Genomic DNA, 27,833 nt, shown 5'->3' on the forward strand with positions numbered 1-27,833 from the left:
TATTTTTTTGTTTTATAATACCACCTCCACTGGCCGTAAAGTTTTCCCAAAAGGCCTCAAAAAGGCCCACGGACCACCAGTTGATAATCACAGTTTTAGCTTGCTTTGCGGCTCTGGACACATTTTATTAGTGAGACAAGGAGCACAAATGGCTCTGTTGATCATAAAGTTTGCAGACCTCTGCCCTAAACTGAACCCCCGAGCCACCAACGGCGTTTCCCCTCATGGGGACCAGATTCATGTTCCCATAAGTATCCTTAGGTCCCTAAAACTGTCCCACGACATAGGGAATACCTGAATGCACGCACACACACACACACACACACACACACACACACACACACGCACGCACGCACGCACGCACGCACGCACGCACGCACACACACACACACAAACAATAATAAAATTTAAAAAAATCTAGTTGTGGCTATATGCTATTAATGGCACTTCAATTTCAGGTTTAGCACACTGACACTAAAGATAATACAGCGACCACAGTCCCAGTAGTACTTCCCTTCAAATGACAAGGCCATACTGATGATTAAGTGGTTGGTCTGATTTAATGAACACAAAGCCATCCAAGTGGAAGGACATTTTAATTGAAATCTCCTTCTGTTTAATAACTTAAAACATTCAAAGCGAGTCACTCCTCAAGAGATATCACAAAATGAATGTGTGTCAGGTGAGGGAGTAATTCTATTTAATTTCACTGCTCTGATCTTTACTCTTCTGAAACTGCTGCAGTTTGATTGTTGCTCTTCTTTGCAGTGTTCGTGTCTCTTAAGTGACACTGTTTTCTAACGCACCCCAGCTCTCTTTTTATTCACCCTCCTCCGGCATTGTCACAGATGACTGTTAAAATAGAATGTTGCTGTTGCTCGATTTCACCCACTTAACACCAGCCGTTTCACAGAAGTTGAATTTTAAGTGGCTCTGTTAGATAACTGAGGTAAGTCAGCCTTGTTGAGTGCAGCATCGTCATCCTTTTCTGATCAGTTCTTTGTTTTTCTGCTGCATTGTTATCGCACGCTACCGAAAGGCAAGGGCAGGCGATAATGTCTGTGTTTGTCATCAGTCTCTTTGTTACCAAATATTGTACTAACCACTAGATGGATTTTAATGAAACTCTCAGAAAATAATCATTGGATTTGCCTCTACAAATGTTTAACTCTTGAAGGCAACCCAATTCAAGATGACCACAACAGCCAACTAACCGACCCCAACCTGGGGCCATTTAGTTTGCATGTTGCATGTGGGCTTTCTCTGGGTACTCCAGCTTCCCACAGACCAAAATCATGAATGTTCAGGTGATTAGTAACTCTGATCTGTCCCTAGGTGTGAGTGAGAGAGTGAAAGTTTGTCTCCATGTGTCCCTGCGACGGCCTTGCAATCTCTCCAGGGTGTACCCTGTCTTGCACAATGGCTGCTGGAGTTAAGGACCTAGCATTGTCACAAACATCCAGCATGATTTGCAATCGATCAGTTGATTCGCGGTCATCTAGTGGCAGTAGGTTCGTTTTCGCACACACCTTTCACAGCCCATGAGACACGGTCCAGAGCACAGGTTTCATCATCTCACTGGAGACTCCTTTTAATTCATTACTTTGACTGTAAATGTGTCATGGGTAAAGTGCCACACACAGATTCCTCCATGCTCAACATTGGTACTATCTCCATCGATTGACTATCTTTGTAAGTGTCTGCTTGCAGGTACAACAATTGGCTTCTGTAAGCGGAGTAGTAGTCTGCAGTTTTCAGTGTAAACAAACACACCCACAAATTTCTGACCAATCGTGCAATACTTTGTATGCTGAGGAGAAGCATGAGAGGACTGGTGTATGATGATAAATAATCTGAAAGGTGTGCATTATTCTTTTCATGTTATTCTGGTTGTGGAAAACGGACCTGACTGCGCGTGTGCATCTTATATCAACCTGATGTGTTTCTGCCTGGCTAGGAGCTAATATGTTGGTTAGTGATGCAACATTTCTATTAGAAACTTTGAAAGAGCTCAATATTATTGAACGCTTTGATGGTCTAAAGTGTGGGAACACAGAGTGCAGTAATGTCTACACCAATTTTAAACCTGGCAAATGTCCACTCTGGGCACACGTTTTGTATCTTCATTACGGAAGTAGAACTTCTGTGTTTTTTAGGGAACATTTGCAAATCTGCATGTCAATATTTCTATATTTTTTGCCTTCCCTGTGTTTCTTTATGCCATCAATCACTTGCCCTCAGTTAGCTGTCTGCTCATTATTTTTCCAGTCAGCATGCCACACCCATCTTCACCAGCTCCCAGCTCTCCTTTCACAGCTGTAGCCACTTGGCTTGTTAGTCCCAGCCTATTTTGTTCTTTTTGGATCTATTTTTACTTCAGTGGAGCATTGTTGGTTTTTATGATAGTCGGTGAGCTCCTCTGTGAATTCTCCTTCTTTTACCCTTCTGCCACAGTAGAGTGTTTTTTTTGTACAAAAATTTTAATTTATTCAATTAGTACATTTATTTTTGAGCTTTTTGTGTGGCTGGTGTGCCCCCCCCACCCCCGTGACAGTTTCACTAAGGGAGTCAACAGCCACAGATAATCAACTAGCATGAAGCTAATTACTACTAGCTAATCAATTAGCCCATAAAATGGCTGTAACTGTCTAATTTACAAATATTGTGGTAGTAGAGTCATTCACATCTTATAGTCTGAGCAGCATCATATTGTACACAATCTCACTATGTTGCATGAAATTGTGTATTATGTTATTTTTATATTTGACAAAAAAATACTCAGATTTTTTTAAACTCTGCCATTAAATGTGATAGGCGATAATCTTTCCTTCATGGAACTTGTGAATTTTGGTAATATCAAAGAAACAGACACATCAGTGCAACGTAATACCAAAAAAAAAAAAAAAAAAAAAAAAAAAAAACAATAATTTATTTTCTTTTCTTTAGCAAAGATCACCATTATCACACATTTCACCTTGCTACAAATGCATCACATATGCATTACTTAATATTCCACCATCAGACATTAACTCAAAATTTACAGAACTCAATTTAAATTTTCAATTTACAATGCTTCAGGTAAAAATGAGGCATTTTGAAAGAACACTGTACAAGATACTGAACTATAAAGACTTTAGAGAAAAGGCAAACTGTCATTTCATCAGTTCTAAAGTGTTCTGAGTCCTGCTCAGTGGCAATCATCCAAATACCAGTTTTTATGTGACTGCAAACATAGTTAAAAGCATTCATGAAAGTCCTTGAATGATGCCAAAGAAATACACAATTCATGAATAAGGCATAACAAAACCCTCTCAGTGGCATCTAGTTATACAGACGATTCATTTTGTGTGTGAAAACAGGTTGTTCCATCCATGCTTCATTCAGGTTTGGCTTTTAAGGCGATGATGAATCAAAGAGATTACCTCTGTAAAAAAATACCATCATGTAAAAGCTACAGGCAGATCAGTGTGTTCTTGTTGAAAAAGAAATCAAAATTACAAGATAACAAAACTGCATATTAAATACTGCAGGTTAATGTAGAGAGTTTTTCTTTTCATTACAAATAACAGAAAACGTTAACATTTTGATTAAAAAATGAATAAAAACATTGGATTTTGAATTTAACTTCATCTCACAAAAAGAGAAAAACAACTAAAAAAACTGAACAAAAAGATTTTTACAAATAAGCAATATTTTTTGCAACATGTTCACATGTAGACTTATGTGGATATTTTCCTAAACAAAAGCAGCTGATTATTTCTTTATGTGTTGCTGTTTGGTGACATGAGCACTGACAAGAAAGGAACACACAGACTTAACAATGTAGGTCAACATACAATAGGCATGATGATGTTTTGCCTTTTTTAAGTGTTTACAACTTGTAAAAAAATGTCTAAAGTAGTTTCCTGAGTTTTGTAAAGTGGCTGTCTGAGGAATCTGCACTCTGATTTAACGAACGCTTCAAACTTTGTCTTATTTAGTTCCTAATCAATAAAAAAGAAAGAATTGATTTATAAATCCTACTTATTCTTCTCATGAAATAATAAAATGTTCTCTTTCCCAAATATTCACTAATAACTTATTCAATCTGATAAACAGAAAACTAAGTAATATTGGCAAAGGGACACTAGGGACAGCAACATGGTTCCTGGTTCAGGTGTAAACCGAGGCTATTCTGTGTAAAATTTGCGTTTTCATTTTTTCATCACATAACTTGTGCTCTTAACAAGGAGTTCCCAATCCTGGTCCTTGAGGAACACTATCCTGCATATTGTAAACGTTTCCCTGCTTAAACTTTAACCTGTTTCTGAAGAATCTGAAGACCTGCTGAAGAGCAGGGAAACAACTAAAACGTTCAGGATAGTGTTCTTGAGGACCAAGATACACTAAACTTCAAAGCAAGTTTAACTTAGGCAGAGTTTATTTAAAGGTTCTGTCTCAACTGACCCAAACAATACGCTTTTTCACAAAACAGCTCCACAATATGGCATAATGTGGTTTGTCTTTGCTAAGCAGAGATGGAGACGTCCCGCGCAGATGTGAGGTTTCAGAAAAGAAGAGAGCATCGTGAACCCAAAAGTGGTGTGGAACAGAACCCAGAGCCCAGTGCATTGAATGAGTGTTGTTCTCACGTTGTTTTCAAAGCACTCAGTTTAGCGAATCTCTTTGTGCTTTGTGCTAACAATTTTCTTTAAATTAAATGCAAAGTTGGTGTGTGTCCCACTTAGTTGTTCACGTGTGGATCATTTCAGCTCTGTCACTACCTCACTTCGCAGCACAAAGGAGCATCGTCGGTGGGTTAGTTTGACTTCCCTCACTGTTTCAGTTCATGTAGAAGTCACATTGAGGCAGTCACAAAGCACCTGTGAGTCCTGGCTTGAGTTGTCTTGTCAAAGAGCTTAATGAGGATCTGTGCTCAGTGGTATAAAGCTGAATATCAACTCAGTAAGTACAGCAAGGATTTCTGACTGCACATTCATGTAAAACAGGCAGAGCTTTATAGAAAATTAAACAATCACAGCCATGAAGAAAACCTAAAAAAATAACAATGATGAAAACAAATTCATAAGCAGCCACATTAAGCACAAGCAGATCAAACAAAAAAGGTTATATATTTTTATTATTGTGCTTCTGGTGCTTCCTTTTATTGAGACATGAAAATTTGAACCTTTTTCTGTCTTTAATACTCTTGTTGCAGTTAAAACTTGTGATTTTAACGAGCCTTTCTCAAACATTTTACGAGCTCTCTGCAGAGTTGAACGTGAATGCACAGGCAGGCAGTTTGGTGAACATGAAGCACTTTACGCTCATATGCTCTCTAGACTGCAGGAAATCTTTTATTGGTTAAGTTGTTATGTTAAGTTTCTGACTTGAAACAATCCTTAAACTGATCATACTGTTTAAAACAACGTAATATTTCAATTCTGCCATGTTCTCTGTCATAAAAAACATTTCTCAAAATCATAACTGTTATAGAGAGAACAAAAACTCATAATGTACAAATGATTACATTTTTTGTTTTATAAGTGACATTAAGAAGCCGTTGTTTTAATGTGTGATATTTAATCTAGAACATAATCTCCTCTAGAGTTTTAGGGTTTTAGGAAAAGTTGCTGCAATAACAAACTAAAGTAAAACCTTTTCAGCTTTTTGTCATAAAAATCCTAAACTTGAAGCGACTTTGGTAAACCACTAATCCTGCTTTGGATTAAAGGCCTAAGGGAAGGTGAAGAGTTGAGGACCTGAATGCAGATAATTGTCCAGAGACATAAATGCATAAGTGAATTACTTTTTAATACTAAATCAAAAAAAAAAGGTGCTGCAAAAGCACACAAAAACAACAAAAACATAAACTAGTAAAATTCAGAAAAAGTTAGACAAAAGGCAAACCCCAAAGCAGGACTGAAACCAAGACAACACGAGGAAGTTATAACCTGAACATGGAAAACAGGCTACAAATACATGAGGAGGTGGCCAGATAGAAACAGGTGTGCTGATTAAAAATTAGTATCAGGTGAGGCAGACAAAAATCAGAACTCCAAAATAAAACAGGACATTAGCAACAACGAAACTGCAGTGACAAACAAACAAACAAACAATCAAACAAACAAACAAACAAACAAACAAAACAAAATGTAACCCTAAACCGATAAAACCAGGAACTGTGACACGTTGTAGGTTTTGTCCACCTGTTTAGGTTTTAAATTTCAGGCCAAAGATGCTAATTTGAGCATGTATGTCTGTTTTATATATATATATATATATATATATATATTTGCACTGCAATAAAATAACAACCTGTCCAGGGTGTAGCCAGACCCCTATAAATGGAAGTCTCTGATCTGGATCCAACAGGTTCACAATAAAAGAAAAGGGCAGAAAGAGTTTGTTTAGAAATGGATTATTGAAAGTTAAAAAATATATATTTCCCCAAACTGTTTATGGTTATGTTCACGCTGCAGCTCTTAATGCTCAATTTAGATTTTTTTGCTCAGATCTGATTTCATTGCGTAGTGACCTCCATCAGACTCCTGAGGCAACATGCATGCTTAAGAAAACAGCTTGACGTCACACGCATGCCGCTGTGTTTCAGGAAGTAAATATGGATGCTACACGTTAGCATGTGTGGATCAATTCTGAAATGTTTTGCAGTCAGATCCAGTTAAATATCTGAAATGCTTGTTTTGGTCCAATGTTTGTATTTGAACCACTTGATGACTCGGAGCATTGTAGTTTTGGAACGTGAAAAAAAAAGTAATGATGGTAGAAACATACTCAAGTAATGATTCCCATCACATTAGTATCGATATGGTCCAACAATAAATTTAGTATCATATATTGCTGTGGATTCTCAGTCATCCAGGACAAAGAAAATTTAATCAATTCGCTTAGCCCTACCTCACTGACATAAAAGTCAAACAAAGTGTGACACGACCGTTTAGACAGAAGTCACTTTAAAAAACACAGTATAAAGTACCTATATTATGTAAAACATAAGAAAAAAAATTGGGTTTAGTTTGAAAAAAAATCACATTCTGACTTTTGGTGTGTTTTGCAACTGCTCAATTATTCAGAAGTCATCACAGTAAGCAAACTCAGATGAAGATTTGGAAGTTTGTCCTTCATGAATTCTGATACCAGACAAGGGATTTGAACCAGGAACCTTCCAAACACAGGCTTGCCTTCTTTCATCTCTGTGCCACCACTCCCAGACATTCAGGCTGCCATAAAAAAATCTGACATGGGTTACGTATAATGAAAAAATAATAATTTGGGTGGATTTGCCTGCAAATTAAATTTTTTTTTGATCAAAAGCATTTGTCTAATATTTTGCAGAGTTCCCCTTCCTCTGCCTGCCTGTGATTCTTCTAACTGAAACAATATTGTGTTACTGCTTCAGAAAAATAATGCACCGTAAGGTTGCTTTAACAGATACATGTGGAACACATTTGTTGTATCCAGTAATAATATGATTAAGTTAAACTTGACTTGTTGAATATTGTTTCAGTTGCTTCACATGATCAAACAGGGATGTCAGGAATTTTAGTATTGTAAGCAGGTATAGAACATCTGTTAATTTAAAAAGTGAAATATCAACTTTAAATGCTAAAGAAAAAAAGGCAAAAAAGAAAGAGGAATTTCCTCTTCCTTCCCATCACTGATACAAAAATACACCAAAGGAACAAAAAAACTCAGTTTCTCATACATCTGGCTTGAATAATAGAGTTTCAACATAAATATGAAAATAGAATTGAAAAGATAAACATGTTTAAAGTGAAAACCTAAAATATAAAATCAAATAAGTGTTCATAGTTTCTTAGAAAAGATTTTATTTTCCAACGAGTGATATGAAAAACGAGTTTTGAAAAACATCCCAAAAATGTCATGATGCCACTGATAAAATTTACGTTAAAAAATTAGTTTCTTTTGTTTTGAGTTACAAAGTTTGAAAAGTATTCAAATTGTCCTCCTAAAAGTGCCACATTTAACGAGGCGAGTATATCATACCACATGGGATAGCTTGTGTGTCTGTTGTTTTATACAGTAGTGACTGAAAGGAAGGCATTGTGTGCCTTTGCTCCCTCTGGGGCTTTAGTACCATGAGTCATCAGCTCCTGAATTGTCATCCAGTTATCCAAGATCTTCTTATTGCGTTTCTTTAACATCTTCTTGTGGCTGAGCTCTATGATGCTGACTTCCTTGCGACCCTCGCTGCTGCTTTGAGGGTTCTCCTTCAAACTTTCCAGCCGACTGCGCTGCATGAACTCTCTCCTCCGCTTCTGTTCTTTTGCCCTGACCAGGTGCTGTTTCCTCTCCTCTTTACTCCAGTACCTTCCCATCTTCATTTCACTCATTGCGTCATCATCCGTGGTCATTCCCCCACTTCGCTCCTCTTTAATCTTTAAGGCTCGCTCCCTCAGGATCTTGTCTCGCACGGGCCTCTTGGTGATGTAGCGGGTGCCGTCGCTGCGGATCTTCACCTTCCACTCCATCTTTGGCTCGTTGATGGGTCTCTGAGGCTCTTTGCAGACGCTGAGCAGGCTGAGCTGGCTCTGAGCGTACTCCACAGCTGAGTGCTGCTGGATCAGCTGCATGTAGCTCTGATAGTGGCGGGCGTGAGCTGGGATGTTAGCCTGCCTCTGCTGGGAACTGTGGGAAGGGGAGAAGTAAGGAATGCGGGAAGTGCACTGGTTTAATTTGCCATTGCTTTCATTCTCAGCCTGAGGAGTTTGTTCTGTTTCGGAGGGATTGCTGTGGTCAGGGCTGCTGCCTTTTCCTGGGACTGGGGCACGGCAGGCTGGGATGGGGCTTGTGCTCAGAGAGTGACCGGCAGCAAGACTGCTGCAGAGGTTCCTCTGGTTGGTGAGACTCACCACTCTTTGGAGCGAGTGCTCTGGGGAGCGGTCCATTGCCAATGGGGTGCTCCGTGAACTCTCTGCAGTGTTGTAGGCACTGGAACTGTCCTTGTCAGATTTCTCCAGCCTCTCATTAATGTCTACCAGTTTACCTGTCATGGACTCCCCACGGTTGGGGCTTTGATTTTTGACAGAGGGAGCAGAGCGTCCAGTTAAAGGAGACTGCTGACCCTTCCGAAGCTTATGGGCTTGCATGATGTTCTGACACTCAAGCTCGATGCTGCGCAGCTCCTCGTTGAGCATCCGTAGTTCGTGTTGCACGTCACTCTGCTCCCCCATGTTACACTCGATGGTGCTGCGGCGACTGTAGAACAGGTCATACTCACCACTGTTACGGATCTGACACTTTAGCTCCAATAGCTGCTGGAAGCGATCTCCCTCTGTCTCATCATTGTCCTCGTCTGTTTTGTCTTCCAGCCGAGTGGTACTAGTGCTACAGTGTGTGTCCTGACTGTCTCTCAGGCACCGAGAAAGGCGTCTCTGGATTTGGGCCAAGACATTATGGTCTGAGCTTTCCATTCTGTCTTTTAGACTTCGCATACTGTCCTTATAGCAAGGAAGGGTTGAACAGGTGGGCCTGTCATCGTCTTCTCTCTGCAATTAATAAAATAAAATGAAAAAACTTTAATTTTGTCACTATGCTATGTTTTTTTCTACTCCACTGCATTTCCCTGAAAAAGGTACTGCTAAAACATAAATGGAATAATTTATATGTTTAACTGCAAAGAATATCAAAAATGCTTGTAGTGCTGTAGATTAAAACAAAATCAGACACAACTTCAAGCTAATGCGTCTGTAAATCACTGAAAAGTAGACATATATAGACAATATGTTGCATCAGTTCTTTCATCAACATACGTAAACTTTTAAAGACAGTGTATGTGATGGTATGCTGTCATGAACACATCATGATTAATCCCAGTCTTGAACAACATATAAACAAAATGGCATCATTTAGGATAATGTTTCTTTTTTTTTACTTTTTTCCAAAAGCTGTTTTTTTTACATATAAAATTCCATTCTGCATGTATTACAACAATAAGGCTCCTCACTAAAACAATCCAGAAGCTAAACTGAACTGTTGTAGTTGCTGCCATGTCAGCCTTTTTTTTGTAAATAAAATCTTATGTTTTCACTGTAGCTTCTTCTGTTCAATCTGCATTTTGGGTCTAATGCCTTAAAACCTGACATTAGGAGCTGAAAATTATTATTTTTTTAAATTCAGTTTAAATAGCTTGAAAACAAGACAAAATGGATGTATTCATTATGTAATGTATATGATTATTAGTAAAGTACATATAACTTTTTAATACAATTTGTATGTAAGCTTTACAGTGTACAATTCGATGTAGTTTGACATTTTTGGATATATTGTGCAATGATGTAATTAGAACTATATACTTTTTGTAAAAATCTTTAAAAATGAAGATATAGTTTTATCATGTATAAAATCTGCAGTAAGATAAATTAAATGTGTAATTGTCACATTAAAACATTGTTTAGAGAAACTCTTTCGTTGTTACTGGGTTGACTTCTTTCTACTTTCTGACGCCTTTGAAGTTTTATTTATAAGGATTTTTGTGGTATACGCAAATGACAGCAAAAGAGAATTTTAGATTATGATTTGTTACTAAAAGAGTTAAGTAATCCTCTGTCAGAAACTACAGAAAAAAAATCAGGTGTCTTCAGTACAGATCAGAACTTTTAGAACCTGCTGCTTCTCCTGCTCCTCTTGTAAGGCAGCTAACTCCATCTCCTCTCTCTGCTGCTCCTCCAGCATTTCCATCTTTAGCTGCTCCAGGAACTCACTATGCTCATCGTCTAGCCAGGCCTCCTCCAACTGGGAATACGAAAAAACAAACAAACAAAAACAAATAAATAAATAAATAAATAAACAAATAAATAAATAAATAAATGAAGAAGGGGGGGGGGTGTGCAGGAAAAACAAGGGAAATGTGTTTCTTTTCCCACAGCTTTGTGAAAAAACAATGACATTAAACAAATGTTTTCCCAAATGATTTCCTGATTCAGTTATTTGTCATTTCTAAATTAAGAATCAAGTGTTCAATAGACAACCCCATTTCTGTGAGACCAACAAAACTGTCAATCTTTAAATCAGACCAATCCAGTTTAACAGCTATAAAATCACCACTTTTGACCTTTTTTCATTCTCCCCATTCATCACTCTGCTTGATATTAACCAAATGGCATCCATACCTGATGACTTCACATTTATTACTAAAAGACCCATGTAATTACAAAGAGCCTGCTCCTGCTCCCTGCTCATCTGCACTGCGGCAGAGTCCTTCCACTTCCTCGTCACTGGCCTCAGGCTTGAACTCACTCCACATTAGCATGCCATTAGCTTTTATGGCTTACCATTGGAAGTCAATTACAGTGGTGCAAGATAAAAATAAAACATGATGAGGTGTTTCAGTGGTGGCTTCCACCAGGAGAGGTTGTGTACTCAGTGGGAGAGGAGTGGTCAGCCACACAAGCCTTCTGAAGGTCTTGGCAAAAAAACTGTTAATGCTAAACTTTTAAGAGCTAATTGTCATCTGCTGCTGAAGGGACGGTGATTATGTTTTTGCCCATGACTGCACATTTGTCAGCAACTTTTCTCAAACAACTGGACAGATTTTAGTCAAATGCAGAGAGTAATCACTGGATGTCTGTCTGGCTTTTGGAGTCAACTCGATTAAAGATGGCTGCAACGACTAACTGATCTTAGCCAACACAAAAAAGGCTGGAAAACTATTCCTATACGTATTTCATAACATAACACGATTCTGCAGTGCTTTAAAACTCATAAAAAGTGAATGGTGAAATGCATTCCTTCAAGCACTGCTAGTCCTTCAATGTAAATATAATATGTTGGACTTCTAGTCTGTTGTTTAAAGAGACAGTTTACCAGTTTGATGGATGAGCTTGGTGACTTTACTGTATTTCTAACCTGCATCTCGGGTCTTGCAACCAGTAGTATGATGTTCCTACAGTCATCACTGGACAGCACAGCCATTGCTTCTTCTCTGTCTTGGACATCTTGGCCATTAATCTGAAAAACAAAACAAAAACTACAATAAGACAACTTCACTACACAAAATATTAAAGCAGTAATCTGAATCTATGAAATGTGGTTTTGTGGGAAGAGTATAAATAACAAACATTAAACTACTTGGTAATGTTGTAGTTCTTGAGACTGGTCTTGGTCTCAAAACCATGTTTTGACTGTCTTGGTCTTGTCTCGGTCTCATACTGTATTCAGTTAGTTACCTGTGTTTAGTACACTGAACGTTTAAGGGCACTTGTTTACATTTTTTTTTCCGGTCTTGGTCTTGACTCAGTCTTTCCATCACTCAGTCTTGGTGTCGACTTGGTCCAGCTCCTAAAAGTCTTGGTCTTGTCTCAGTCCCGATACACTCTGTTTAGACTTGGTCTTAAGTTAGGTGGTCTTGACTACAACACTACTACCTGGAGAATTTAATTTTGTCCATAATTATGGACTAATGACTAGTCTGAGTGGGGTCAAACCAAAATAGATTGCTTCTAGAAGAAATTTGAGTGATACATATTTAACCCAAATCCTAACTCCATACTGAATGACAGGCAATTACAATTTTAAGACTGAACTTGTTTTAGGGGTAACACTTTCTTTTACGGTACCCTTATTACCATGTAATTACAAAGTAATAAAAAGGTAATAAAAAGTAATTAATACCTTATTACTATGTAATTATGTAGTAATTAGGGTACAATTTTACTATGTAATTAATTGTCTGCAGTATTGTAGCACTTACCTGTTAATGTATTACAATCCACTATGCAACACCAAAATAAGTAGTAGGTACTTTGGACAGTTTTGAAGTTATATTTTATTGCAATTAACCACTAACCCCAAAATTTAGTTAAATTCTTTTGGTTATAAATATAGTGTTGAGTTATTATTGAATAGTAATTTGATTGTAGTTACCCAACAAAGGTAGTTTTACTAGCAGTTTTTCTTTTGTACCATAATTACACATAATTACATGTAATAAGGTAGTAAATACTATTTAATTACATTTTTATTACATTGTAATTACATGGTAATAAGGGTACCGTAAAAGAAAGCGTTACCATTTTAGGATGGCAGCAGTCCACTTTGGTTGCAACCTCACTTAGAATAGCTGTTAACTTTTTAATTGGGTCACAATTATATTCTATTTCTCCAAACTGTGGTTGCTTAAAGACTTATGAACCACAGGTAATGTATTAAAAAGTACACAGCCTTTCCACAAAATGTCACTTCAAAGGATTGGAATTGTTCCTTTAAGTCAAACACTGGCAAGAAAACACACATGCACCTGCTTCTATGAAATAAAGTATCACAATTAAAACACCACTGCACAACGATGACATCAATTTTTTGGAGGATACTGCAAACACTCAATGCTTCTCCCTAATTTGAAGCAAGATCCAGGCCATTATTATGAACGAGAAGGCAAACAGAGCCGTTGTGTTCACCAAAGTATCCACAGTGTACATGCATCTACTGTAGTTGCACAATTAACTGGCCACTGACAGGTGGCTTCCATCTTTCTGCCTGTAGAATATGGCCCTGTCACAGACGGATAATAGGGCCAGAGCACCAGTCTGCCTTGCACAAACAGTCCACGCACACGCCTGGTCCTGGTTCAAATCAGCCGCACCGCTCATGGTGTATTCAATTAGACAATTAGACCAGTCTCCACTCCACACATTTGCTGAAATATCTCTTGAAGTGATAACTGCTCTTTGCTCCTTATATGCTTGAATTTAGCATCATCATTGGAAACTGAAAAATGCTATAATTACCTGTCAATGTTGCTGTAGCTGTTAAAAATAAGAATTTAAATAGCTATAATTTAATAAGTGTATAATATAGGATTGTTTGTAGCTTTCTAGGAAATGCACAAGTAGCAAAAGTAAACTCATTAATGAAGTCCCAACAATAAATCTTAGATGCCATTACTCTTTATCTCTAAAACCATCCCCCTCCCACTGGAACCCCCAGATGGAGCATCATCCAGCCATAAGGCCTGACAAATCCTGCTCTCAGCTCTTGACTGAAGATGAAGTCAGAGACTAATAGCAGTCACAGCCTCTGAGCTATTGCACAGAGGGGGCAGCGAGCTGCAGCACAGCGCCATCCTGAAGCAGAACCCTTAAGAAACCCCTGTTGGTGCTGAGTTGGTAACTAAAACAGCCAGGGGGGCATTTCTTCCCCCTTAACAGCCACAACGGGGGCATGTTCCCCCAATAATGTGCTGCCATTAAAAATAAATGTGCTCTCATGCTGGAGGAAAGTGGGTAAATTCAACAAGATAAGAAACATCTATCTATTTCTTTTTTAAACCAAAGGAGAGTTGATGTTGGAGCCCAGTGTGAGAGTGTTTTACTGCACCTGTAAAATGCGATCCCCTTCTCGAATGCGTCCATCTCTGGCAGCGATGCTGTTTGGACAGACCTGTTGAAGTACAATTTACAAAAGGATGCATTTAAGAAGCTTTTAATAAATAATAATTTCCAGGTTATTTGCATAAAGACCTTCAGCTAAACGAATAGATAGTACTACAGATGTCAGCTGATGTTCCTGGACATATTCAAACAGTTTTCAAACATACTTGGAAATTGCCACAATAAAACCAAATCAATGTTTATCCCAAAAAGATGTCAGTCATGCTTGTTCTATTTTCTGTCAAGTTGATTTAGCACAATCCTGTGCATGAATCATCTCCCAGCCTGTAAGTTAACCCTCGCACATGGTGCACCTGCTCTTCCTGTGACTAATGCTAGTCAACAGGAGGGCAGGACATGCTCTCATTGGCCAATCAGCTGGTGTTTCAGTCCATTTGTTCCACTTTCTCCTTGCAGACTCCAATTCTGAAGTCATTGAGGTACAGAGACACTCCATCTTCATGAAAGTTCACTCCCACGCAGAACAACACTCATTAAACTGGGCGTGAGGTCCCTGCTCAGGAACGGGTTAAACACAGGAAAGAATAGAGGACACAGGGTGCACATGTTCTGCACTTAGAAGGTGGGGTTTTCAGTGGTTATTCTGTCATCTGTTAAAGATAATACTTTATTTGATCATGTAAATGGCTGCGCACTTGTGAACCACAGGGAAAAAAAGGGTTTCGCTGGTCCCGTGAAGTTTCCTCTTTGAAATGGAACAAAAACTTCAAGGCAAAAAAAAAAGGTATCAGTTTTGAGACTATCTTGTATTTGTTCTTTCTGCCACCTAAGATATGAATGCTTGACATGTCCTCTAGCATAAGTGTTATTTATTGTGCCACACTCTTTTGGATTTAATAAAATAAACACTGAAGAATCATGACTAAAGAAAAAAAAAAGCAGATCAGTGTAATTTATATTCTGCTCAGCTCTCGAAGCAAACACCTTTCACGGTCTGTGATGACTTCAAATAAAATATAGGGGAAAGTTGAGCCGACTGGTGAGCAGTATCCTCACAGCTTCTGAAAAGTTGAAGATGAAAAAACAAAAACCAAAAAAAAGCAAGTCTTGTTTTTATCAGAGGGTAGCTTGTTGAGGTGTGCTGATGCAACCTGAAAAACATCACACCATAAAAGCACTCTTTTATGTCTTTTTATCCTTTGTCTTGGCGATCATCTCACTTTGCCAACTGACAATGTAATCAAGCAGTTAGGTTATCTGCTCAGAATTGTGTTTTATGTTTGATGAGACTTTAGTTTTGAAGTACTGCTGCATGCATATTAAATCAATTCACAAATTACACAATAAGTACTGAATGTCATAACAGATTTATACTGAGAAATGCAAAAGTCTCGGTTGTGAAAACATTTCACTGGGGTCCTCTGATCTAGAAAGAGGATGATTGTTGGTTTCTACAACAGAGAATAAAATGTTAATCGGAAACTTCAAAGAAACCAAATGTCAGGAGAATACGCATAAAGCTTTTGCTACAGTAGAATTAATATTTTCCAGTTTTGAAACTGCTAGCAATCGCAACTTTGGTGATTGGCAGGAAAAATAACAAGCAGGGAAATAATTTATGTGGTCAATGTTTTTTTACAAGCATTTTCAGAAACAACGGTGCTTGGTAACAGAAAGAGAAATCCTACACTATGGACAAAAATTACAACTTTTCATTTATTCACTAATCTCTTTTTTAAGGGACACTTAGGGCTACATACTCAACAGTGAGCAGTAAAAGTTTTACTATTTTCATCATTTTGTGTTATTAGCATCTGCTGCTGAGTTGCACAGCAGTGATTGTGGCATCTGCAGAGAGCACTATTTTGCTGTGTGTGGTTGTTAACAGAGAGTACTGTGCATACCACAGACTCAACACATTATATTTTTATACTCTGCAGTTCTTTTGAGGGCCATAGAAAGAGAGTTTAGTTGTAGACTAAAGTAAATACAGCAAATACTTTTTTTGCATTGTTTGTATGTAAAAACTCTTTCATAATGTGGAATTTTTTCCAGTGAACATTGTCTTGTGTATGATCATTTGGTGCTTTGATAAAAAATAATACTTTTGTAAACTATTATACATCATTGTTGGTGATTTCTGTCTTTAAAGTGCAGTGCATCTACTAAACATAAAAATAAAATCATTTTACTTGAATCGATTTTTCTACATTACAGTGGATTTTGTTATAACCTATATTTGATTTGAATTTAATGTATTTATTAAAAGAACACACTTATAAAAAATGTACATAAATTAAAAATACTTGGATGACACAAGAAAGTGAAAACACTTACCTGGATGTTTGTCCAGTAACTAGTTGGTGGTTAGGGTTAACTAACACAATTGAAAGACTTGTGGCCCAAATTATTACCGGTACTGATTTAAAACATACAAAGGTCTATATTTATCACTCAACAACCAGCAAATTAATTTATTGGTGTGTCAACGGTTTCCATCTCTTGACACAATATCCTTTAGCAATCAAAATAATCACATGGCGTATGTGTTTCATGACCCACAGTGGGATCCCAACTTTAACTTTGAGAACCACCAATCAATTCTAGAGTACAGGATACAAAAGTGCAGCAAAATGACTGGAGTGCCTAGAGTGGCCTGTCTGGTCAACATTTCTTAAGTCTAGGTCAGGAGTAGGCAATCCTGGTCATGGAGCGCCGCTATCCTGCATGTTTTACTTGTTTCCCTGCTTCATCACACCTGGTTCAGTGATTAATCCACTTCTTTCTTCAAGCTCTGCAGAAGCTTAGTACTCATTCACTCAAATCAGGTGTGATGAAGCAGAGGAAGAAGTAAAACATGCAGGAGAGTGGCCTAAGAAGACCAGGATTGCCCACCCTGGTCTAGATGGTGCTCTACTTCTTGGCTTTATATCCCCTTTCAGCTTTTGTGCATGGGCGGTGCTACATAACTATATCCTCAAAGACCTGGGAGCTTTAAGGTTCTGCACCGTATTGTACAGAGTTGTAAAGTAACTAAGTACAAAAACTTTGTTACTGTACTTAAGTATAATTTTTTGGGTACCTTTACATGAGTAATTATTTTTTAGCCTACTTTTTACTTTTTTCTTTTTATATTTTCACACAATTATCTATACTTTGTACTCCTTACATTTTTTTAAAAGACAAAAAGTAGAAGGTCGTAACTTTTATTTCATTTTTGCTTAGCTTGTCATTCCAGCTTGTTATTGTAAAAAATAAATACTAATTCTGCTTCCTAGATAGAGTGAATTTAATTGTGGTTGAATGAGAAGTATAATAAAACTCTGATACCGTATTAGTTTGTACACAAACAAATCATGTCAAACTCCAGCAGGACATAATCATTAAAATAAAAGGACTGTACTTAAGAAGTATTTGTATTTCATGAATTATATGATTGCATTTGGCTGCAGCCGTCAGATAGATTTTCATTTTGGGGAAAATGTTTGGTCACCCTTGATATATGTATATAAACTGAAACAGCTAATCTAGTGCATCCTAAATTTAACATAAATTAATTGTTTTTATACAATATAGTCATTTCTACATTTTTTGGGGAAATCACCTCCAAATAAATGTCACTACAGAAAATCTAACTGCTCATTTTAAATCAATACTTTTACTTTTAATACTTAAGTTAAAAAATCAGATACTTTAAGACTTTTGCTCAAGTAGTATTCCTAAAGGAAACTTTAACTTTTACCAAAGTAATTTTTTGGTAAGATACTTATACTTTTTGTTCAAGTATCACTTTGTGGTACTTTATACAACACTGGTATTGTAGCTGTTAGGACTGCACTCTTCAGTGCTTCAGTGACATCTGATGTTGTTCTTGAGGTTTACTGGAGCCATCCAGTTTTGAGTCACATCCCAGAATGTTTCCATGTTCACTAACACCACTGAGGCCTCAATATCTCAATATTCTAAAACTTCTCTACTTTTTCTTTTAGCCTTTGGCATTTCTTGAGATTTGCATGTTCCTTCTTGATATTACAGTCACTTGGGGTCACTACATTTTCCACCGCTGCCATGTACCTTGTAGCATGGAAGTCATACAGTATATTGCAGCCAACTGAATAATCCAATAAATCCCCTTAACAGCTGGTGCTTGGTATGCCTGTTAAGGGATAAACTTTACAGTGCAACTAAAGTTGAAATTCCCACATAGCAAAATGTGTCTGGCCCAGTTCTGACACTCGCAATGCATTAAAGTTCAGCCCAGATATGACAAAGAATGACTGCTATATGGTGGCCCAGACGTGGTTTGCCAGAGGTGGTCCATGCATGGGTCAGTGCCACATAAACTAAACCACTTTTAGGCCAGTTGTGGCATATCATCTTAAAAACAGTGACATCATTGCATTGATGTAAACAGCTCTGATAAAAACATAATTTTATTGTTCAGGTCATCTACACTTTTGGCTTGCACTTTTGTATAAACATCTTCAACAGTTTTTGTCAGTGTCCAGCAAAAGGAATGCTTAAGTCCTGAACTCACCTCACTAACGTAGATGGCCACGTCCTCTTCTTCATCTGTCCGATAGCACAAAGTGAGCCCTAATTTCTCTTGACTGCTGAGTCGACACAGTTCAATTTCCTGTACAGACAAAAATAAAAAAGTTTAGCAGTGTTAAAATAAGAAGCTATTTGCTGGGACTGAAAACTTCAAAAGCTTAAACAGCAAACCTTTCAGCATTCAATAAGAGAGGCTGCAAAACAACATAATAAGAAGTGGCTCTGCTGAAGATCACACAGGGTTTTTAGGTTCTGGTGCTTGTTTTGTGTTTTGCTTTTAAACTCTTAACTCTGAAGGCTTTTTGAGCGGGAAAGGGTTTGATCATGAAAGACTTGCTTCACTTGGGGGAGTTTGACTGAGGGGCTTTGATAAATGTCTGGCAACCTCTGGTGTTTTCCTTTTAAGTCTTTTAAGTTATAGACTATTATGTTACAGTCTAATTAAATCAAAGCCAGCCGTATATGCTGTAGAGTAGTTTGTCTTCTTGTGAAGTGAGATCAACAAATTGAAACACGTGGCATCATTTGAGTCTATAAGGATTCTTCGTTTTGGTTTTTATAAAACTATAAAAAAAATTATAAATTCAATAAATAAGCTTGATAAGGACTTGATAATTAGGAGATTTCTTTCAATTTTATATTGTTTTGTTTAAATCTGTTTTGTCCTTTGAGCTTCCCCTAGAGTTTAATGTCCAGAATCCACTTTTCTGCAACTCTGCACTTTCAGTTTACCACAGCAGATGCATCACAACACCAACAGCACCCACCAACCTGCGCCCATTTCGAAAACCTGAAACATGTCAAGGGGTGTTTGAGAGAATCAAGTGTGAAATGGCCTCCACCTCCCAAGGTCTTCATTAGAGCAGAAACACACTGGCTCTCAGCAGCAGGAGCGAAGTGGTTGAGTGGAGAGGAGGATGGAGGGTGGAGAAAGAAATGAGGTGGCGGTGAGGACTGTGGCGGGGCTCACAGGGGTCTCGCTCATAAAAAAAAATAAATAAGAGGTTCATTTTGTCCGTGACATGTGCAGGTTGACTGGTTACACGTGTTAGATGTAGCGTGGCTTTGGGAAAGGGGAATGAAGAAGGGAAAGGGGTAAGATGAAGGAAAAATGAGGGGGAAAGGCCAATTCCTGGTGCCTAGTTCTCAATTTTTTTGCGGTTTTTGATGCTCGATGCCTCCTCACACACTTTCAAAGCTTTATCATCATTTTTTTTCATGTTCTCGTTTGGGTTTTAATCCCAAAAATGTGCTAAATACTCATTCTTGAAAGTAATCCCTGCATCTTTTCTTTTTTTTTTTTTTTTACAAACCTTTTACTCACACATACAAGCACACTCAACACAAACAGAGTAAATGCTTAGGAATGGCATCATCCGAGGCTGGCGTTTCATCATATTTTGACAACCTCCACCTGATGTGGAGCTTTTAGAGTTTTATCTGACAGCCTCAAAGGCTGACAACTTCAAATTCTAGCGGTTGAAGCAGAAGACGGCGTGAACGAGGGAGACTTTGATGTGACAAACTTCACAAAGTGCGTCGTAATTCTCTAACTGCTATTAAAAATGCTTCTAATTGTCGGGGCGAGCGGGAATATTTGTTGCAGCGGCTCGCTTCCAGAAGCGCCAGAAGACCGTCGTGGCTGCGATAGAAGCCTGGTGCACGTGTGAAATTGTGGGGGTATCGGTGGGAGATGTGGAAATCACGAGTGTTGCAGAGACATTTCTAAAAATAAACTGCACAAATCAAATGCTGAGAGCAAGGCAGGGAGGAGGTGTGAGCAGGTGCTGTGTGATCCCTTATCTGCAAAACAGGCTTAAAGTTAGCTCCAACTCATTAATGATTACAAGTAGTAGAGGAGACCTGTTTTCAAATGATCCAAAATAAAAAGAAAAAATACAGATTGTGCACAGTGTTAGCCTTTCTTCTGTCTTAGAAGCTTTTGAGCTTTCATGCTTTAAGAAAATATTGTGTAAAACACCCACTCACTCAGATGCCTTTGTAAAAGGTGGCTGTCTCCTGAACCATTAAAAACACATTCACCAATCTCTTTCTCTCATCTCGCATTTTGAAACCCCCCCCCTCCAGACTCTGTTTTCCCAGCAAGCTCTCTGCCTCTCAGGCAGGAGATTGCGTTGCGACACTGGGACGAGGGCTGACAGTAAATTAATGACTGTGATGGCATGATTAAGAGGAAGATTGCTGCCCGCCATCAAAGCACATTGGATGCTGTCATAATAATCGTGCCTTTGATTACCGGTAATTGAAAAAAAAAAAGTTGTGGCAAATGTGTCGATGCACAGGCAGGGGGAAAAAAAGAGAGGAAGAACAATTCCAAGCTTGGAGTACTTCACTTCCTCAGAACTCATCAAAACTAATCAAAGAGATGGTCCCTAACACGGTCGGTCCCGTGGCGGCACACATCAAGGTTTTCCCAGGAAATTCACAATGTTAGACTGTGAAATTGCAGCAATAAGACGTGGCCTTTGTAGTCCAACAATCTAGAAGATCAAAAAGAAATAAAAAAAATGATTTAACACACTCGTGGTGGAAGATAAATTCATTCTCCACAAAAGGGACAATTAAGTTAGACTTTTAACAATTTTATAACCCCCTTTTTTATTTTCTTCCTCAAAACATGACTAACTTTAAAGTCTCACGTTAGGATTTTTCAATTGAATTCTGCCTGATTTTGTTCAATTTTATCGCCCGAATAATAAAGTTGATAAAAAGAGCATGGGCATTTCTTTTTTCAAGCAGGAGGCTTAGGTCCACAATGATTAAAAGCTTCAAGTTTCAACTTAAGTTGCTTGTTTTTTTTTCTAATAAAGCATACATCACCTTGCTGTTGTGTACAGTTCATGGGGCTGAATTAAAAAAAAGCATTGAGAAATTTCAACATCATGCCACAGTGTGTGGTGGAAGGACTTGATGCAGACACACAGGAGGCAGCAAACAAATAAGCTGGTGGGCTGAGCAGTGAAAACAAACCTTTAATATGATCTAATCTGAGATACTAGTAATCCAAGGGAAGCATTATCAAACCAGGGAATTTGGCAGAAATAAACAAAGGATCTAACAATGATCTGAGGAAACCTGGGGTGTATGTGAGCGGAATATGTGATTGTAAGCTGTGAGGGGATACAGGTGGGCTGATTAAAATATGAAGCAGGTAAAATTGAATCGGTAAAATAAGGGGACTCAGGACATCTATAGATAATGGCAAGAACAAAAGCAGAACTGAATAACACAACCCAGCTTGTATGAAAAATAAGAGAACAAAATAGAGTTTAGTGCCACATAAAACCCAAAAATTTGTTCAAAACTCCCCAAACTGTGACACTTAACCAAGCCTACCACTGAGCCCAGAAATAATTTGTACAAATTAAGGTTAATATAATGAGTATTGGTGGCCAGTCTCCTTTTGGTAAATTCCAACTATCAATCTTAAAGGCAATATATATATATATATATATATATATATATATTATATTTGATGCTTGTCAGTCCTCCTTGTATTTTGGCCCAAGATTAACATCTTTATCTCTCTAGTTCTCACTTAACGTGATTGGTGTTGAGCCATTGCATTCTCAACTGAGACAACAATCAGCAGGCTGCATAAGAAGTTCTCAGATTCATTCTGGTGCTCTCGCCCCATGATACTGTGAGGATTTGGCATGAACAGACCCAGGGCGCAGGCAGGCTCCAAAAGCAAAAGTAGAACAAAAATTTATTTTAAATAACAAAAATGCTGTAGAGACAGCTGAAACTTACAGGAGGCACGAGGATCACACAGGCAGGGGGAACAAAGCACAGAGAACCAGAACCAACACATCAAACACAATGATCCGACACAAGACTGAGACAGGACAGGGCTTAAATACACAGAAAACTAATTAGGGTAACAAGACACACCTGGAGCAGACACAAAAGGACACAGGTGAGAGAGGGTGGGGCTGCAGGGCAGAGAAACACGGGAACACTGAAAACACTAGAAAACTAAGGAAAATAAACACAGACCATGACAGATACCACTTAAAATCCCTCCATAGAAACTGCACAGCTAAAGTTTGCTCAGTCACAGTTCAGGTGTCAGTGTGGGCTTTGGTATTACACTCTCTTACAAGTAAACTGAATCTAGACTGGTATCACAATCACTTATTAATAGCTGATATGGAGCATTTAATGGACACACCACTAAAAGAGGCAACTAGCAATAAAATGAATAATAAAAAGAAAGAAGTCAGTCTGGTACGACAGAAAATCTAATCCAGTATGAGCCGTTCCAACTGTGTTTTCGGCTGATGTAACTACAGCCGTGCTTACATTTCCCAAGTTGTAAAATCCTGTTTCAAAGTGTAATAAAACAGCTCTGCAGCGCTTTAACATGAGGTAATCTCCTTACCCAACCAGCTGTCTTGGCTTGTATTTCGTTTCTCAGCTCTGGCTTTTATTGTGTTTTAATGCGGAAATGTTTCTTTATGACTGGGTTCATCGTCATGTGCAACAAATTTCATAATTCACAGACAATTGATTTACTTTTAAAAGGATATTATGATTCGACAGAAACATCGATGGTGGATGTAGAGCTCATTGATACAGATGTTATTAATATGTTGACAAAACTTAAGCTTATGGCCCAGCTGCATACATTTATCACTACGTACATACAAAATCTTCATCAAAGCAACAGTTCATATCTTCTGGAGTGGGGTTCTGTAAAATGGTTGAAAGCAAATATTATCTTCATATTAATCTGGGCTTCATGAAATTTAATTTGAATAATTAGAGTTTATTTACAACCAGACTTGCAATCTAACAGGTAGTCAGAGTTGCCATTCTAAAACAACTCAAATATATCAGACATTTTTTACTTGTTACTTTACTTTTTACTAACCCGTTACGTCATCATTGAGAATTTCATGATTATTTGCAGATTAAAATAGCTGTCAGGCTCATGGGGAACTGAACCCGGGAATGCAGGCCACACAAGGAGTTTGAGAAAAACTAAAATATTTATGGACAAAAACAAAAAGCAGGTGTAGCAGAAGAAAACACAATACAACAAAACACAATATGACGGAGAACAAGACAGGACATAAAGCATAATGACTGACTGCAGGGAAGACAGACAGACTTAATAAACTAGGGCTGATGGGGAGATTGGAGACAGCTGACCTAATGATAACAGGGAACAGGTGTGGGTGAGTGTGTCAGGACTGAGGAGCAGAAGCTGACTGACAGAAACACAAGGAGGCACTGGGAACAGACGCAGCACAAAGAAAATACAAAAAAAAATTAAAAATCACAGGAGATTAAATATAAACAACAAAAACAGAAAAATTAACACTGAAAACAGATTGTGACATCAGCAGCAGCTAGCTGTAGCACTTCAAGAGCAGCTGGAAGCACTTCCTGCTGTAATATTTCAACTGGAATAACTATATTATAAAACTCACTGTGAACCACACATGAACTAGCCATCAGTTGGTCATTTAATTAAGAACTGAGCTCTGTTTTTTCAAATCACCAAGTCAGATATTAATTGTTTGTAATTTTTCTACAGAACTCCACTTTCAATAATCTGAACTATCCCTTTAATAATATCCTGGCATATGAGAAAAGTGACTTTGAATTTGATATTTTCTGCTTTTTATTATAGCAAAGTGCTTTTTACCCCCATAACATTTACACCAAAGAAAATTTATCCTTGATTCTCTCCTTCAGCAGAGATCATTTATACTCGGGAAAAAAGGCTTTTCAGCTCGTGCCTCCATCTCGCTCGCAGCGGTTTCAGCTGTCATACAGTAAGTGGGGCTGCATTACGCTGGTGCAAAAACCCCCATCGAGACGGAATCGTCGCGGGCCGCAAAGCGTGCACAGGGTAAAGGGATTTGTTAATAGCAATGAGGCATAAACAGATGCGTTAATATTTTATATATTTTGGATTTGACGTCGGGGCCTCTGCGATCCAAGCGGCTGCACAAATCTGTTTAGGATGTGAGGAGACAGCTGAAGCTTGGCGGTTTGAAGCCTTCAGAACAAATTCAAATTAAACACAGAAAGAAGGGGGAGTTTGAGCAATCACCATACATCAGACCCGTCGGAGGCCTCGCTCGGTATATGCTCGCACACCAATGACTCGGAAATAAGGAATATTGTAGCAAAGCAGCAAGCAGAGCCAGTGTGTGTTAATCTTGTCCTGCCGGTTGAATCAGCACATTTTTATCATTTTGTGTCAAAGAAGAACGATCCAAGTACCCTGCCCTACTGATGTTACTCTGCTCCTTACACACAAGTAAATATGGAGAATCAAGAAACGTGTTGTTTTTCTGATTTTTTAAAAAAAAAAAACTGTATTAGCATCTGCCACACAGCTCATTACCAAGGTATGATCAGAGTCAAAAAATGCTTGTTAGCTTTTTCTACCAGAGTTGTGAAAACAATTAGCAAATTTCTGGCACTAATTCCCTTGTCACTTTGTGTTAGAAAAAAAAAAACATGAAAGCCTGGCACCATTTCCCATGATAAAACAGTTTTACTCAAGCTGTCTGTAACGTGGATGAGGACATGTTGCTAAACCTGCCCTCTAAATCAGTTTGAGTGTGCTTTGTACTTAAAAGCTGAAGAAAAAATAAGTTCCTGTTGTAGAAACTTTAAATTACTTTTTGAGTTTAAAACTATCAAATTGTCAGTACTTCTTATGAAGTTAAACTTCTAAATAATAAAATGTTTAAGTAATAACACATTAAATACATCAACACAAAATTCCCTTAAACACGCAACATAAAAACATATACATTTAAAAAAACTTATACAATATGTATTAAATATAACTTCTCCAGTGTCAATATGAGTTTTATTAGTTTTATTCTTCCATTTATTATTCCTAGTATTATAAAATGTTATCTTGAACATCTGTATTTTTATTAAAGTAAATAAATAAATAAGCAAACAAATAAATAAAAACTGTTCAAAAATGGGCAGGATCAAGCCCTGACACTTCGAGGTGACTTATACAAAACCTTACTGGGTTACACTTGTGAATAAATGAAAACAACAATGCTTATTAAATAACCTGTTTGTGATTGTGTCACCTCTAGTGACATACTGACAGCTTAATTCTAGGAAACTCTAGGAAATATTTATCTATTAACTGTAATAAAATATTTTTATGGTACACTGTATGCAGTTCATTATTGTTTCCTTTTCACACATATAACCCATTAAAGTATTATGTCACAAAATTAACTGAAAAGGTTATATATAATAAACATTGTATAATGTTCACAAGTGAATTGTGAACTGCATATGTTACTTATGCACTTCACAATTGCCCACCTGGATTCAATTGTATGCCAACTTATGAGTAATTAGTATATAATGCGAAAACCTTCATGACGGGGTCGTATTATACACAAGGATAAATTTTGACTGATTTTTTGCGACTGTATTACCACAATAAATGTCAAATTTTTTTGTATATGAAATATGTTGCAGCAGATAAATCATCATAATTTCTTCCTCTGCCTTCCCTCTATATAAAACGTATAGAACGTATTGTGCTAAGGCTGGCGTTGTTGGATAAGGCGTCGGAAAAGTATAACCTCTTTTTGTTTTTCTTGTCAACCGAAAAAGCAAGAAGACGTTGACGTCTGCTACACGTTTGTGTGCTCAGCCGGACAAGACGAGCTCCTCCTTGAAGCTGTCCATCTGTGAGCTGTGAGCTCACAGATGCATTCTCAGTGTCATGAAGCAGCATGCCCACAAGTGTGTGCCCCCAAAATAATGTTTCCCCCACCAGAGGGTACACTGGAAAGACTGAACAATCCTGAAGTCTGTATGAAGTATCGGGTAGTGTTATGTGCAAGGATTCGATTTTCAGTGCTCCAAAAATAGGGGGGTTGCTTTAATCACATTATGCACGCGTACACGGTACATGTACTGTGTGCAAACTGGTGCATAACTTCCTCATCGCATCTCTGCAATTTAACTTAGCAACACGTCGATATATGCTGAACATTTTGTAACTGGACAGTATTTTGGGCTGACATCGGCACAATAACTCATGTCGTAGTCTATCAGCGTGCTCATAACTTATTCAAAACTTACACCTACTTTGATAATCTTAAACCAGCATGTTTCCCATATTTTATTTTTATAGCATACCGTAAGTCGTCTCAAACAATATAGTTGTGTCAACGTCATAATTTCCTTAGAAAAATGACATGAAATCATATAGGCAAGTTTCAGATCAAAATATAGCTGAGTTAAATATTTCATTACCATTTTCATACCAAACACAGAAAATGAATATCACCGGATTTTTGCTTGAGTGGAATAATAACTTTGTGCCCAAACAAATTTCAGGAGTGCAGAGGGGAAAGTTTCCACTCTGTGAACAAGAAACTCATTTTAAATATTGTTTTCCTTGAACATCCCCATATTTGGCATCCTGTTCTGTTTTTTTTTTTCTTTTTGCATTTTTAATAATACCTCATCTTTCTCTGCATGGTGTAAAGTTGTAAAGCAGCTTCTTCCTTGTTTGGTTTTGTTGATCAAAATTGGTTTTGAGGCTTCGTGAAGCATGAAATACCTGCTTAGCAGTCAGATCAGGTGTATCGCCTACCTCATATTCAAAGTCTTCTGTCCTCTCTCCATCGGCAGGAATGGGGGAGAGGTAGTTGGTACCATCGTAGTAATCTTGGTCCATTGTATGAAGAGAGTGACAGCTGTCAAGAGAGGAAAAAAAGGTAGAATGGAAATGAAGGGAAACATCCACACAGGCAGAAAGGTTGAAATTTGGGTATTAGCAGGACCGTTGTTATTGTTATTTTCTTTCACAACACTTCTCAAGCTCCAACTCTCAAAGTGACAAGATTTGGTTGCTTTTGTGTTTTTTTTTTTTTTTTTTTTAAAAAAAAAAAA

At 37.8% G+C, this 27,833-nt stretch overlaps 1 protein-coding gene across 3 annotated transcripts in view; it reads right to left on the reverse strand.

The window, feature by feature from the left end:
- Nucleotides 1–6,263: 6,263 nt before the first annotated feature.
- The window catches only part of LOC106525479 (PDZ domain-containing RING finger protein 4), a 205,765-nt gene continuing 184,195 nt past the window's right edge, over nt 6,264–27,833 (reverse strand). For all 3 annotated transcript variants that reach the window (XM_014019736.1, XM_014019738.1, XM_014019737.1), the window contains 6 exons: nt 27,535–27,637; nt 18,889–18,987; nt 14,338–14,400; nt 11,869–11,970; nt 10,627–10,755; nt 6,264–9,509 (listed from right to left, as the gene is read on the reverse strand). In XM_014019736.1, coding sequence (XP_013875190.1) covers nt 8,037–9,509; nt 10,627–10,755; nt 11,869–11,970; nt 14,338–14,400; nt 18,889–18,987; nt 27,535–27,637 — 1,969 coding nt within the window. In that variant the 3' untranslated portion in view covers nt 6,264–8,036. The remainder of the gene's footprint in view (nt 9,510–10,626; nt 10,756–11,868; nt 11,971–14,337; nt 14,401–18,888; nt 18,988–27,534; nt 27,638–27,833) is intronic.

The sequence above is a fragment of the Austrofundulus limnaeus genome, unplaced genomic scaffold (genome assembly GCF_001266775.1).
Source record: "Austrofundulus limnaeus strain Quisiro unplaced genomic scaffold, Austrofundulus_limnaeus-1.0 Scaffold229, whole genome shotgun sequence".
In the NCBI taxonomy this organism is placed as follows: domain Eukaryota; kingdom Metazoa; phylum Chordata; class Actinopteri; order Cyprinodontiformes; family Rivulidae; genus Austrofundulus; species Austrofundulus limnaeus.